This window comes from Heterocephalus glaber, unplaced genomic scaffold (genome assembly GCF_053883595.1).
Source record: "Heterocephalus glaber isolate CG9 unplaced genomic scaffold, H.glaber_assembly_v1.0 deba00001579, whole genome shotgun sequence".
NCBI lineage: Eukaryota > Metazoa > Chordata > Mammalia > Rodentia > Bathyergidae > Heterocephalus > Heterocephalus glaber.
The window spans coordinates 8,840,479-8,854,665 of NW_028258360.1; the positions used below are offsets into that span (position 1 = coordinate 8,840,479).

Here is a 14,187-nt window from a genome sequence, read left to right on the forward strand (position 1 = left end):
GGTTGCTTTTTCCCTGCATCTTTGCCAGCACTTATTATTTGATTTCTTCCTGATTGCCGTTCTCTCTGGGGTGAGAGGGAATCTCCTGTTGTTCTGATTTGCATCTCTCTGATGGCCAGCTCCTATCAGAAACCCAAATTATAAATGGAGAGCAAAATAAACAAAGGATAATTGGAAGTAGGGAGACCGATCTTCCTCAAATGGGAAAGGGACCAAGAGGTGGAGGAAGGAGAAGGAAGCGAGGAAGAGGGGATGAGAAAAGAGGTTGAGGTGTGTCTGCAGTGCATCGGGAATGTGAACGTTAGGCACGGCCAACACGGACTCATAAAAAAAAATCTCAAATTGCAACTGCATTTTCAAACCTTTAAAACAATATGTCATTAAATTATGTTAAATTTCCAATAAATATAATCTGTATGAGTAAGACACTCTGATAATTTATACATAGAAATTAGGGGTCCTATCTAGCAGAACATGGAGGACAGCCCTGGTGTCCCTAACGGAGACCCTGGGCAGGGACAGGGCACAGGTCCCGAGGAGTGTGTGAAGATGACTCACACCGGCTGTCTGCTCAGGGGTGTAGGTGGGACCCAAAGTAGCAGCAGCGCCTCTCTTTCTGGGGAGAAAGGGCTGTGCCTCGGAGGTTAATTCAAGACCCTGCCGTGGAAGACTTTGAAGCGCAAACCTCAGAAGCACCGCTGTAACTGACTGGCCGCACGGACTCAGCAGTGTCTGGAGGACTGATGAATTGAGGACAGCATTCGGGGTGAGCCACAGGGCAGGAAAGGCTAGAAATGAACAAACCTCTGGACTGGGCCTCCTGGAATCCTATAAATGGAAGTGCTGCTCTTGAAACAGGAATGCCAACATCGCTGTTTCCTGCATCACATTAGATAGACATTCGTGAAGTGAATTAAACAGTTTAAACAGATTTAAATCATTGGAGATTTATTTTAGATGAATGACTTTTTATGAATCTGTGTTTATGTTATACCTAATGTCCATTAACATTCCTTTTTTGAAATTTTGCCTTCCTTTTTTAATTAATGTTGTTTTATTTCTTGTGTCTTAATATATATAAATTGTGAGTTTTATACTGTTTCTTAGGCCACAAATAATATCTCACAGTTAAGGTGAGTAGTCGGACAGGTACAGATAATGGCAAGTCTGGGGACTGAGTGCTGCCCCAGAGGTGGGTACAGGGACATTAGTGGCAAAGTTGCACCACGGTAACGGACCCTTCTCCAAAGTTGTGCTCAGAGCTGGGAGTCGTGGAGCTCTGTGGGTCCCACCTCGGGGGAAGAGAGGCTTAGCCCGCGCTCTCTGCTGAGTGGGGTCCTGGAGGTAAAGAAGTGGTACGGGAGGAGCCAGGGGAAGAGTGAGCTCTCCCGGGACCAGCGAGGGGTGGTGTCATTCCTGAACTGGGAGCCTGTGCACTGCAGCCCTGTTAGGGGGATGGATGGTGAGAGCAGGCTGGGGAGGTTGGAAGAAGAAAGGAAGGAAGAAAGAGGAAGGAGGAAGGAGGAGGCAGGAGGGAAGGGAAGGAAGCAAGGAGGGAAGGACAATGGAAGGGAGGGAGGAGGGAAGGAACATGGGGATGGAAGGGGTCAGGAAGGGAAGAGAAGGAAGGAAACACGGCGGGAAGGGGAAAGAAAGAAGGGAAGAAAGGAAGGAGGGAGCAGAGAAGGAAGGGGATCCAAAAACCATACTCCGGAAAGCCTGGTGAGCATTTCAAGAGGATCTGACTGTCACCCTGAAAACCGTAACCACCTAGTAGCTGATTCTAGGCAGGAGTGTAACATGATGAGGTTGGATTTTAGGAAGATCATTCTGAAGATGGCCTGGGAAATGGATCTGTGGAGACCCAGAGGTAGGGAGCTGCTGCAGTGATACAGGAAAGCAAAGAGGAAGTCAGATCTGGAGCTGTCTGCAGGTTTTATGACTCACTGAGGCCTGAAGGAGAAGGGTAAGCAGACCCAAGGCTGGTGATGTCTCCCTTACTGGGGAGGAAGAGTGGGAGGGCGGATGGAGAGAAGTGCGTGGAGAAAATGATGCTGGCGAACATCTTGGAGTCAGGGAGCCTGGGGACATTTGGGGAGGTAGACCTCTCATTCACTGGGTGGGGAGGCAGAGGAGGAGTGCAGTTTCCCGAAAGAGGAAGACAGGGCCAGCCTGTGCCCACAGAATGTGGGAACGTGAAGCCAGTACGTATCCCAGGAGATGGGTTATGTAGCCTGGCCTCCGGTAGACTGTGAGTCGTCTGTAGTGATCGTTTTCAGAATATTGAGCTCACCCAGGGAGGTGCAGGGAGGGAGAGGAATGTTTCATGGGGAACCTGAAGATGACTCATATTTAATCAGGGAGCAGAAACAGAGTCCTGGGGGAGAGAGAAGGTGGGTACCAACGAGGGGAGCAAGGAAGCTGTCCCAAAGCAGACTTCAGGGGAAGAGGATGACCAGGGAGCACCCGGTCTGCTGACCAGCATCACGGCTCGGTCCGGTTTGTCAGCAATGCAGAATCCCAGCCTGTCAAATCAGAAGCCATACTTTACCAAGGTCCCTGGGAGACTACCCTGCGTGTGACAATTTGAAACAACAGTGCCAAGATTATCTGTAGGTTTGAGCCTGGGGTCCAGAGGTCCCAGACCGATGGCCTCTGCAGTGCTAACTGACCACATGACCATGCGAATGTCATACGGTCTCCAAAACATACCTTCCTCCCCATCTTAGTCACTTTCCTCCTTGCTGAGACAAAATGCCCAACACTTGCAACCTAAAAGAGAAGGATTTATTTTGGCTCATTTTCAGTCCATGGCCAGCCGGCTCCAAGGCAGGAGGCCATGGCAGAGGGGCCTGGCGGCAGAGAGCTGCCTGCAGCATGGGGGACAGGAAGCCGAGAGAGAAAGGAGGGGATGGGGCGGGGAGGAACCTTCCAGGCCACGCCCCTGTGAGCGCCTCTTCCCGCCAGGCCCTATCTCCTGCCAGCGAGTGGGGAGGAGCCCCAGGATCCAGCGACCTTCTACAGAGCCTCCCTATGAGTGCAGGCGGCTTTGGGGGACATCTGGACCCAACCCATAGCACTCCCCAACGGCACAGGTGAGCTCAGTGACTCCCTGGGTCTGGACCTGCCCGAGAGGTCCCATTCTGTTCTTTTGCTCCCCTGGGTGGAGAAGGCGTCCTCTTCACCTCCTCGGAAAGACATCTCCTGTTTGTTCCCCCTCGAAGGGAACTGTTTGGTTATCTCCAAATAACTCATCCCCGCTTTTCTGTTCACCTGTGTGGAGAACCCTCCACGTCGTTTGAGTTGATGCATCCTTTTTCTTCCCGATCTTGGGAACTGAACCCAGGGTCTTCACAGTGAGCTGCATCCCTAGATCTCTTTTACTTGGAGACAGGGTCTTGCCAAGGGTCACCTGACACAAGCGTCCTTCTGGGACCCACCTCCAGGGAAACCACAGCTCCTTGTATCATTCAGGGACAGGAAGTGGATGAACTAAATCAACTCACCTGGGAGACAAATAACACCTATCATCGTCAAATCTATAAGAGCTCATGGATACAACAAAATGAGGGTGTAGTTGTTTTTCTAAACTTCCAGTATGTCAGATTATTTCTACTTTAATCATTTCTCTCCATTTCGTTAAGGCAGAGAAAAACTTCCATCATATAAACTGTCAAAGGGTAAGAGCTACATTTTCTCTCTGTCAATGCTACTTCAAAGGTGCTCCCAGCAGTTGGCACCCCTCGAACCTGTCCTTAAACAGAGACTGCTTCACAGGGTCCCTAGATGTCTCCACCAGCACAGCGCCACCCCACCCCACCCACACCCTACCAGCTGCCGCTCCTGCTCGTCTGCTGCCACAGCCTACACCTCTTAAAAAACTCCCTGAAAACTAGAATAATGGAGCTTTGGAAGTCGTCAGTGACAATTTTATTTAAGCCTTGAAAATCTGTCACTTCAAAAAAATTCTAATGGTTTTCTAATGAAAACAGGGATGACTGTGACTCACAGATGGCTTCCTCTCATGGGTCAGCGTGACATTAGCATTGCAGTCTCAGATGAGAACACAGGAAGAGAGCTCCGTGAGAGAGTGCGGCCACCTCTCCTGGCTACTTCCAGGCGGGGATGCCACTGAAATCAAGGGCACGCGGGCTCTGAGCCCTGGTTGGCTCAGGAGCATCTTTGCTTGTAGGGCTCCACGTGGTGCTCCATATGGTCACGTGGGCGTGGCCACCCCATGGGGCAAAGGCTATGGCAGTGGGCTTTCCCAACTCTGTTGTGAACACAGTGGAGGTCCCAGGGCCTCTGGACCACACGTTGTCCTGCCTGGGTCTTTGGCTACAGGAAGAGTCTCAGGTTTGCATCTTCATGAATCCCCAGAACCAGTAGAGCCAGAGGACTAATTTCCTCCAAGGAAGAGGAAACATTTGCCACCCACAAGGCATCTTTAAAAGGTCAGAAAGAGACAGGAGAAGCACATTCAGTGCTCTGTTCAGCGGGTGGCTACACATGGTGGGAAAGCACTTTGTCTCGTCTTCAAGCTGGAGTAAGGGTTGTGAATGTTTTCACTACAAAGAAGTGATACGTTTGAGGTAACAGATATGCTCACCCTGACTTATTAGACAATGTATACAATGTATCAAAACATATAATACCATGTAATGATCAAAATATGCAGTGATTGCTTAAATTAAAAAATTATTACAGTGAAAGACATGGTGCCATCGATTCCTCTTAGACCATTCCTCCTTACTTCAAACACGTTTATCTCACCATTCTTGGCACTTTCTGAAGCAGCTCTGGAAGTCCTCTTTCATGAGTGTCTTCGTGAGGTATGATCAAAAACATGGTGAGTTCTGCTGCCTCGGCCATCCAACAGGAAGGTGGGCTCTTGAAACATTATGCTGTGTCGCCTCGCCCACCTTACCCGATCTGGCTCCGTGCAACTTCTGGCTCCTTACCAAGTTCAAAAGTAACCAATAAACATTTTGAATCAATTCAGAACATCTGGGCAGCCAGGACAGCACCTCCAGAGCTGCTGCAGAACGTGGCGAGGAGGATGGGATGAGCGAGATTGAAGAGACAGAAAGGGTTTTGAGGGGAACTGGTGGGACTGGGCCTTTAATGTTATTAAATTTTTATTCACTGTATTTTACAATCACACCTCATACTTTTCATGTATCAACTTCGACACCACAAAAATAATAAAAACAAGTCAGATGAATGCTAAAACTTCCAAAGAGCATCCCAAATATTGCCAGTCCACAAATAAATAGTACAAAATAATAGAGTGAAGTGGCCCATGGAGGCCTGTGAGGCACTCGAGGGTGCACAGCGTTGGCCGAAGCCTCAAGATGGAAAGGTAGCGCCATACCCTGCGCGTGCCTTCAGACTCGCAGGCCCGGCCATCCTCATCTCTGGAGAGCTGGGTGGGGCAGATTCTGGAGCACAGCAGCCCGGAGCCCCGGGGCTCTCCTCCCCCAGCCCCTGCCAAGTGCTTCCTATCCTGCTGCCTCCTTGTCCAGCCCTGGGCCCCAGGACCCTGCTCACCTCCTTCCAGGCATCCGGCACATCCCTGGGCCTGGGGTCCCGGTGCAGGGGACCAAGCACAGCCAGCTCTGCTCTCCTTCCCTCTGCTGAGCCCCAGATGGGAACCACAGCTCCGAGGCTTCTCGTGGGGGCCAGGCAAGGGTCCCCTGAACTCCGCTTCCCAGCCTATGGACCATGTGCACCCCACTTCTTTCTCATCTGCCCTCCGCAGGCTGCCCCACCCCTGCCATGTTGGATTTCGGGTTGTGGGATGAGCCCGGGCCCTGATGGGCTCCCTTCCCCCCACGCACCTTACTTCATCTCGAAGGTCCCTCCTCTGTCCCCTGAGCCATCTTACCCAAAACTTCACCACTCTTCTTCATCTGATTTCCTTTCCCTAATCTGAATCCTTCTCTGGTGTCTCTCCCATGGGTGCATTTCAAAGACAGAGGCCCGCATTCTGCAGAACATGGAGTCTATCCAGTGGACTAGATAGACTGCAGTGTCCCACCGTAAGAGGAATGGTGTCATCCACGGGGTCCTGGAGAGCGCACAAGGAAGGCGTCTCTGCTGCCCACTGGCTGTGGAGAAGGAGCTCTCACCGTCTGGGGACAGAGCTGAGTGTTGCTGCAGCCAGGAAGGGCACGGGAGTGGCTGGCAAGTGACAGGGCAGCTGCTGCTCCAAGCCCAGCTGCTCCCTGCTTGTCCGGCCTGCCTGGCCAGCTGCTGCCCAGAGCTCAGCCCACAGTCCTCTCGACAGACAGTTCAGCAGGTACTTCATCAAATTCAAAACAAACCTCAAAAGCGGGCCTGATAAAATTGAGACTTGATCCTCCATAAATCTTCCAGCAAATCCCAATGGCTCTGCAGGGAAACGTCCACATTTTTCCTGAAATGGCCCTCGTGGTATGGCCACCACTTCCGCAGGAAGCCCCTTCTCTCCCAGTGTCCACACAGCTGCAGCCAGGGTTTGTCCTGTTCTGGCCTGGCCTTTCACACGCTCGTTTCTCTGCCCCTCCAAGACGTCTGCCTGTCTGCTTCCCACCTAGTAGTGTTTGTCTCAGACGCCAGGGCAAGACTATGAACATACCGCAGGCGGTATTTTCCTTCCTTAACAGACGATCAATTCCAGGCTTCCTCAGCAGTTCCCGTTAGGGTGCAGCAGGCTCCTCTACAGCCTTCCTGTCCGCTTCCCTGTGTGTGTGGTGGGGGGTCAGGCATTTAGAAAATAAGCTCAACACCCAAGAAAGTGATTTTAAAGGTGTACAGATGGCGCTTACTACTCTGGTTTTTAGAAGTGTTCCTTAGCAGCTCTCTTCAGTAGTGTGACTTAGATAAGCTGGGTGCCTCTAGAACTCGCAGAGAAGCTGACTTGGGATCTTGCTAAAACTTACTGCTTTTTAAATTCTGGAGATGCATGTCCATGGCAAACACCGGGGAGGCAGGTTCCCAGGGGTCACTTGGAGACATTTTTCCTTTGGTGCCGAAGTTTGGTCTCTGCTTGTGTATAAAGATCCCATTTATAGTAAGATGTGCTGTCACAGCAAACGTCATTGACATGAAACCCCTGGAGTGCCAGGCTGCTGTTGGGTTTCCCTCTGTCTGGGGGTTCGTTCTCCTTTGCGCAGGTTCAGTGTTCCTGTCTGAGTGCTCAGAGAGAAGAAAGGAATGGAAGGGGAGGTGAGGGGGTGGCCGAGGCTTTCTCTTCAGGCAGAGCAGGGCTGGGTCTGCACTGCGCTAGCTCAGCAGCACTGCACACCGCTGACAGTGTGGACACGGCCCACCAGCCTGCGTGTTGGAACAGCACCTTCAGAATTTTCATGAAATAGAACGGTGTTTGAAAAGAAAGAAGAGAAAGTGTAATGAACCCTGTCAGTTTGCTTCTTGGAGTCACGTCCTGGAAATGTCCCTGGTCCGGCCCCTCCCATTATCCTCTGGCAACTTCTTGATGCCAACTCTTCCCTGCTGCTTGCGTTGCAGATCGGCCTCCGAAAGGTATTTCTGAAACACTGGCAGGCGGACCAGCTCAGTGACCTGTGCCTGCAGCTGCAGAGAAAGATCGTGACCTGCCAGAAAGGTAACTGCACACCAGTGCTTTGGACATCTTAGGGCTCATTTCTCACAGCCAGTGTTTGAGTGTCAGTGGGGTCAGCATCACGGCCAACTGCCCTGTTCATCTCCAGGACTGTGCTGGAGCCGCCTGTGCGGGGTGTGTAGGAAACCCTCCCCAGTGTGCTGCATACCTGTCTTTCTGTCACCTTCGTAGGCACTGCTCGCCCTTCATTGGGTAGATTCCGCACGGAATTTTACACTAAAAGGTCAACTGAGTCATGTTGTAAGAGGGAATCCACACACCGTATTTATGCATGCCGTACCTTGCAAATACTCAGGCTTATGGATCCTTTTAGGAAGAACATGACATTAAGATAGTTTGTGCCTTGGGATCTGCAGCCAGGAGGAACTCCCCACTGGCACTGCGGTGCGGGGATGGTGCCATTTTGCAGAGCCCTCCCGGCAGTGCCCCCAAATGGCCAGAGTTTGGTGAGAGGGTGAGCCAATTAGCCGAACACCGTTTCCATAACGGTCCCTATGCCTTGGGGAGATCCTCGAACTTACTGTCCTTAATGAAACAATGACACTGTTTGCAGTAATGTCTTTGGTCGTTGATAGCATGGTTTTCACCGTAGCTTTGCATGAGATTCCATTTAGATTGTGTTTTTTCTGTCGAAATCCAAGTGGCTGTGAATAAAGGATGCATTTCAAAACAACTATACCTCACAGAAAGTATGTATCACTAGTAGATTTTTAAATTTTCAGGTTGCCTACTAGTTTTATTCCTCACAGAAAGGCCGGAGAAGGAGAAGGCAGTCTGTGTGCTGGCTTTTGGTGTGACTCACAAGGTGCAATCAGAACGTACCACGAAAGCGTGAATAGAGCCTTCTTTAAGGTGAAAGACACATCATCATTATCCCAGTCTCACTTCAGAACGCTCATCCCATCCTTCTTGCCGCTTTCTGAAGCAGTCCTAGGAGTCCTCATGGCGAGTGTCTTAGGAGATGTGACGAAAAATGTGCTGAACGCTGCTGCCCCGTGGGAAGGCAAACTGCCGAATACATTATGGTGTTGTCCTCGCCCGGCTTCCTCACCGGATTGGCCCTGAGCAACTTCTGGTTTTCCTCCACAGTCAAAATGTCCATGAAAGGTCCATGGTTTAAATTAATTCGGGACATTGAGGCAGCCAGGGCAATGCAACTAAAGACCTCAGGAAGGAGGACTCCAGAGCTGCTGCAGGAAGCACTGAGGACCATGGGATGAGTGTGTTCGAAGCCAGGGGAGGATCCTGACAAGGACTCATGGCAATGTGTCTTTTACTATAGTACTTTAAAAATAAAAATAAAACTGAACAATTCACTGTATTCTTTGATCACTCAGTGTATAAAGAGCTTAGCTCTGATAGATTTGAAACTCTTCTTCTAACAAGGGAGCCTGATAGCTTGCCGATTTCAGTTTCATTTTTCTCAACCTTCTCTTTCCCCCTGGACTCCCGTGACTGTGGCCCAGTGAGTTCTCTGCTGTAACGGGGCATCCCCCGCGAGTCTGTTCAGAATTGAATACATCCAGTAACAGCCAAAGTGTAAGACCTCGTTCCCAGCTAGCGAATGGCTCTTGGCCATCACAGGCCTGTCCCATACCGAGAGTTCCCCGGGGCAGAGGCTGGGCCTCGTCTCTCAGGGGACCCCTGAGTCCCCAGGGCCGAGGAGGAAGGACAGACGAGGAGGGGACAGTCTCCCACTGGCAGGCTCTGGCACCAGGCTCTGGCAGGGCCGATTCTGCTGGCCTTGTGCAGAGTCCAGGACTCCTCCGTCACCACCGTGCTGACAGGAAGTGCTGGCCCCATCACATGGCCCTCAGACCCTGCATCCTCTGCCCTGTGCCTCAGCAGACGCCTCTTGAGACCACATCTGTGCCGAGAGACAGACTCAACTCCTCCTGGGTTCGGGATGCATCTTCCTTCTGCCTGCACCCGGAACCTGTAGCTGCACCCCTCATCCATGCAGGAGAGCTGCTGGGCCATGGTCGGCTCCGGACCCCCCTTTGCACCCCCATGGGTCAGATCTGCCCTGCCCAACCCCGGCGTTCCTGAGCCCCCACCTCCCTGGTGTTGGTTAGAACCGCAGACCCGGCCCCGCCGCACACTGCTGGAGTCTGAAGTCACACCCACAGCTGAGCCTGGGCCCGGGAGATTGGCAATGAAGATAGCGCATGTGCAGAGGAAACAGGGCACCCAGCTCCCCAGAAATCTCCTCAAATTTAACGAGAGGCATTGGGCTCCTCTTCCATCAGGGACCCCGGGAATTTCTCTTCCATTTACCTGCAAAGATTAACTTGCTGCCCACAGCGGAAGAAATACAGAGAATGCTAACTCTCTGGCCAGCTTTTTAATATAAAGATTGAGAACAATCTTGAAAACAGTGTTGTGATAAAAACTGTAATTTCCTATACTGCATAAATGAAATAATGGATATGAAAGCATTTTGAATATTGCAGGCTCTTAAGTGCAAAGCATCAATTATGGATTTCTCTTTTTCCGTACCTCAGAACAGCTCCCTCAATATTTTTTGCTGATAATAAATTTACTCAAAGTTTGTATAACCTGGGGTGTTTTCCAGTTTTCAAAGAGTTCCTTTTTTTTCTCTTCGTAAGTATTAAGGGAAAAGCAGCTGTAACTCTTAGTTGGAAGTGTAATCGTTGCAATTGTAGATGATCCTACAACCAGCCTTTCACTCACGTATGTTCATCAAACCTGGATGAATAAAGTCCGTAAGTGAAGATATCATTGTGATCGATGTCATAAAAGCAAGCTTCAGAAATTACCACAAGGGCAATGAGTATTGATATCTGTTGGTGGCACATTATTTTTATTGGTTGTCCTTTATTAAAGATACCAACTTTCAGCAGCTGGAGTGAGGGTTTTAAAGAAGTTCAGGAGGCTGCTAGCAGTAGACTCTGTGGGTGACTCCCAGGAATCCTTTGCCAAGCAGGAGGTCAGGAGAAGTTTGGCACCTGCAGTGCACGCTCAGCTTCATCTTCCAGAAGTCAGCTGTGTGGTTTTCTAGTGTAACGTGAGCGAGCAGGTGAACCGGCCACGCTGTAGTCTGGCTTCTCCTCCTGTGATGTGCCTGCCACATGTTCAGTGTGTCTGCAGCTTTCTCTTGGCTCTGTGTTCCCCGGGGCCTGGCTTCCCTTCTGCTATTTAGTGTTGCTGCTGTTAGAGTAGGTCAGAGTGACTGCTTGACAGTTAACTTTATGCATCTGCAACCCAAAGTGAACCCACATGTGGTTTCAGCATCTAAAAAAACAGCCCCAAACCAAGAAAACAAGGCCTGCGCTATTGGATGCCTGCGTAGTGGTTTCCTCTGAAGCTCTAATTGGAAACTTGTGCTGAGCTCTCCAAAAGGCAGCAGAGGCGTCTCTGATAGCCCACTATCTGTTCCTTTATAGTCATGGAGTATGTACGTCAAGCACTTAATGTTTTATAAATGTCTCCCTCTCACAGAGACAAGAGCAATGTATCCTTGCCACACACGGTGGTTTTCCCCCAAATTAGAGTTTCTTTCATCCACAACTCCCTGTAATCTTACAAACTCAGAGTTGGAGGTGATGGCGTCCCAGACTTCGAGGACACATCAGACCTCAGCAGCCAGCACCTGACTGGCAGCGGCCCCGAGAAGAGGCCCCGCTCCTCTGGCCCACGCTCAGGGACAAGCAGCTCCCTTCTCAGGAGGAAGCCAGCTCCGTGTCCACCCTGGCTCATGGCTCCAAGTCCTTCCTCCCATCGATCACGAGTGCGGCTGAGTCCCTGGCTGATGGTCTGTCCCCTGAGAGCTGCAGATCACATGGAGACCTGCAGTCTGAGGGAACGGAGCAGGCCTGGGAGGCCGGAGACTTGAATCCCGGCTCTGCCGCTCCATGGTTGGCTTCACCCAGGAGAATTAGTGACACCAAAATAATTCTGCTGTCACTGTGCCCAGAATAAAGGTGATCATTTATGTCATCATTTGGCCTCGACAATGAACAATGTAATAGACTGCATAACACATGCAAGTGCCTTTGAGAATTGGTCTTTTACTTTTAAGGTCAGTTTTCACACTTGGTGCTCACGTATTACTGGTTTCAGAGCATATGCATGCACATTTCCCTGACTTTTGCACATTTTCCTAGGTTTCCTTTCCTGACTAGCAGGCAACATATCCTATATTTCTACAACATCTCTCTAGTCTTCGATGCAGTGTTTATTTCTGTGGGAATTAAATCAGAGTCCTAGCAATAAGATATGCATGATACTTCCAAGACCAACTCCACGAACCTTAGCTGTGTCCAGCATACTCTGAGATAACGAAAGACAATCATTGCTGCCCCAGATGGGAGCCACACCCAAAACTCTCAGGTTTGGAGCTGGTTCTTTCCCATCCCGTCGGATTAACACCAGGCCATCTGTGTCCAGCTTGTTCCCAAAGTAAGTGAAGGTGGCCCTGTGACCAGACCACCCCAGGGCTGGCCAGGCCAGGGATGTCACCTGTCATGTCGCCATTGCTGAAGTCAGAGATTTTCTTAACGTGAGAATGCAGGGTTTTGGTAAACTGTGACTGGGGCCTAAATGTTCGTATCTTGGTGCATAGCTACAAGTTCTGTGTGCATGTCTGGCTTTGCCCCCTTGTCCTCCGTTCTCTAATGCACCATTGTGTTCTTTTGTGAAGTTGTAAGAGGGTTTCTAGCCCGCCAGAGCCTGATCCAGAAAGTGAGTGCTAAGCAGCAGGAGGTGTCGCAAATCCGGAGCTTCCTGCAGAACACCGAGGACCTGGCGCTCCAGACCTACGATGCCCTGGTCATCCAGAGCGCATCGGACATCGCCCGGGAGAACAACCAGCTCCAGACAGAAGTGAACGCTTCCTACCACAGAGACAAGGGAGAGGCCGCGGGCCAGCCTGAGGAAGGAGCCAAAAGGTAAAAGCAGAGCACCTGCAGCTCTGGTTACCTGTGCAACTCTCTTGGGGCTGTCTGGGGACCTGGAGGCTGGTGCTTCCAAGTTCGGTCACACTGGACAGCGGTTATGGAACGGGCATGCGGGTGTGACTTGAAACTCACTAGCAATCTAGGAAATGCTTTCCTCTGCTTCCTTCTCCTGAGTTAAATGCTGCATGTGCCAGTTTAGTTGCATAAATAATTACTGCTTCCCCTGCTACTGTGCTTTTGTCCCTAAGTAGCTGGAGCTCCCTCAAACCTTTTACAGCCCCTCTGTTTCTGTGATAGGGAAAACACAGTGCCGGATCTTTGACCCTGTTATGCAAATGTGATGCATAGAAAGCTAACTGCTAGCGACTTCTGGAAATCAGACCAAAGAGTCAAGATACCACTGTGAACCATAAAAGTAGTGAAGTCAGTAAATGGATTGTGCCCAGGCATGGTGGCTCCTGCCTGCAACCCCAGCCCTCTGGGAGGCTGAGGCAGGAGGATCACAAGTTCCAGCCCAGCCTGGGCAGCTTTAATGAGATTGTGTCTCAAAATAAAAAATTACAAACTGGGCTGGAGACGTAGCTCAGTGCAAAAGCCCTGGGTTTACTGTCCAGAACCACACACACACACACACACACACACACACACACACACACACAGGATTGCACATATTCTGTTTTCCTGTGTAAGTGGTTACATTTTCCTTGCCAATATAGAAAGCTACAGAAAATAAAAAGCTTTTCAAGTAAAGCTCACTTGGGATGCTTAGCCTGAAACAGAAACACGGGACACCCAGGGCAATTCCCCCTCCACCATTTCCTCCAAGACGGATGGGAGAGCCACTGCCCACCCAGGGAGCTGGGCAGGAGCCTGACTCCCTCACCGGTCACTGCCTGGTCGGGTTGCGCATTTTCCCCAGGAACTAGCAGGGCCTCATTTCTCTCTGAAAACCACGCTTCTTTGCCACGATTGCCTATGTCAAATGATTTCTCTGTTGTTAAAGGGGAAATGGGAATTGTGTCCCTTGCTAATTAGCTTCAAATGTCTCAGTGATTAAATGCTGGGAAAAATTCCCTTTGTAGGAAAAACTGTAATTAAACATTACAGGGAAAACAAATCTCTGCAGAATGCCATGCATCTTCAGCGACTTCATTTTCTACATGGACGACAGGGTCTGCCGGTGGCGGATGCGGCCCTGCTGGGGCCCTGCACGGCAAGATGTAATTATAAAGCTAGGGCAGGAGACTCTTCACACTGGGGCATTGGCGTCTTGCTAGTATATGATTACTTTGACATGTGAAGCTCAGAGGAACTTTTTGCAGCAGATAACTACTCATTTTAAGCGGCTTCCAGAGTAATATTTATTATTTTCTCTGCTGGAACTAAGCAGTCACCCCAATTTCTCAATTTCATTATGTATTTATCTGCCTGATAGAAAATTAAGTGAAGAAGCGTTTGTCTGTTTATTTGTTGAATACCAGCAGTTTGCTCGACACCAGGAACCCAGATGGAGTCACGGGAAAAATAATAGTTTTGCACATAATTAAATAATTGCTGACGGAATTTAAATGGCAAGGAAGGGGGAGGGCGAGAGACTTTGAACATGTGAGGCTTTGGTAGTTCTGAGCGGCATATGTGCTCGTT

General features: G+C 50.2%; 1 protein-coding gene across 10 annotated transcripts in view; it reads left to right on the plus strand.

Annotated features, from left to right (window-relative positions):
* Positions 1–14,187, plus strand: part of Myo16 (myosin XVI) — a 531,552-nt gene that overhangs the window by 456,956 nt on the left and 60,409 nt on the right. For all 10 annotated transcript variants that reach the window (XM_087193116.1, XM_087193117.1, XM_087193118.1 and 7 more), the window contains 2 exons: positions 7,510–7,606; positions 12,288–12,534. In XM_087193116.1, the coding sequence (XP_087049242.1) occupies positions 7,510–7,606; positions 12,288–12,534 (344 nt within the window). The remainder of the gene's footprint in view (positions 1–7,509; positions 7,607–12,287; positions 12,535–14,187) is intronic.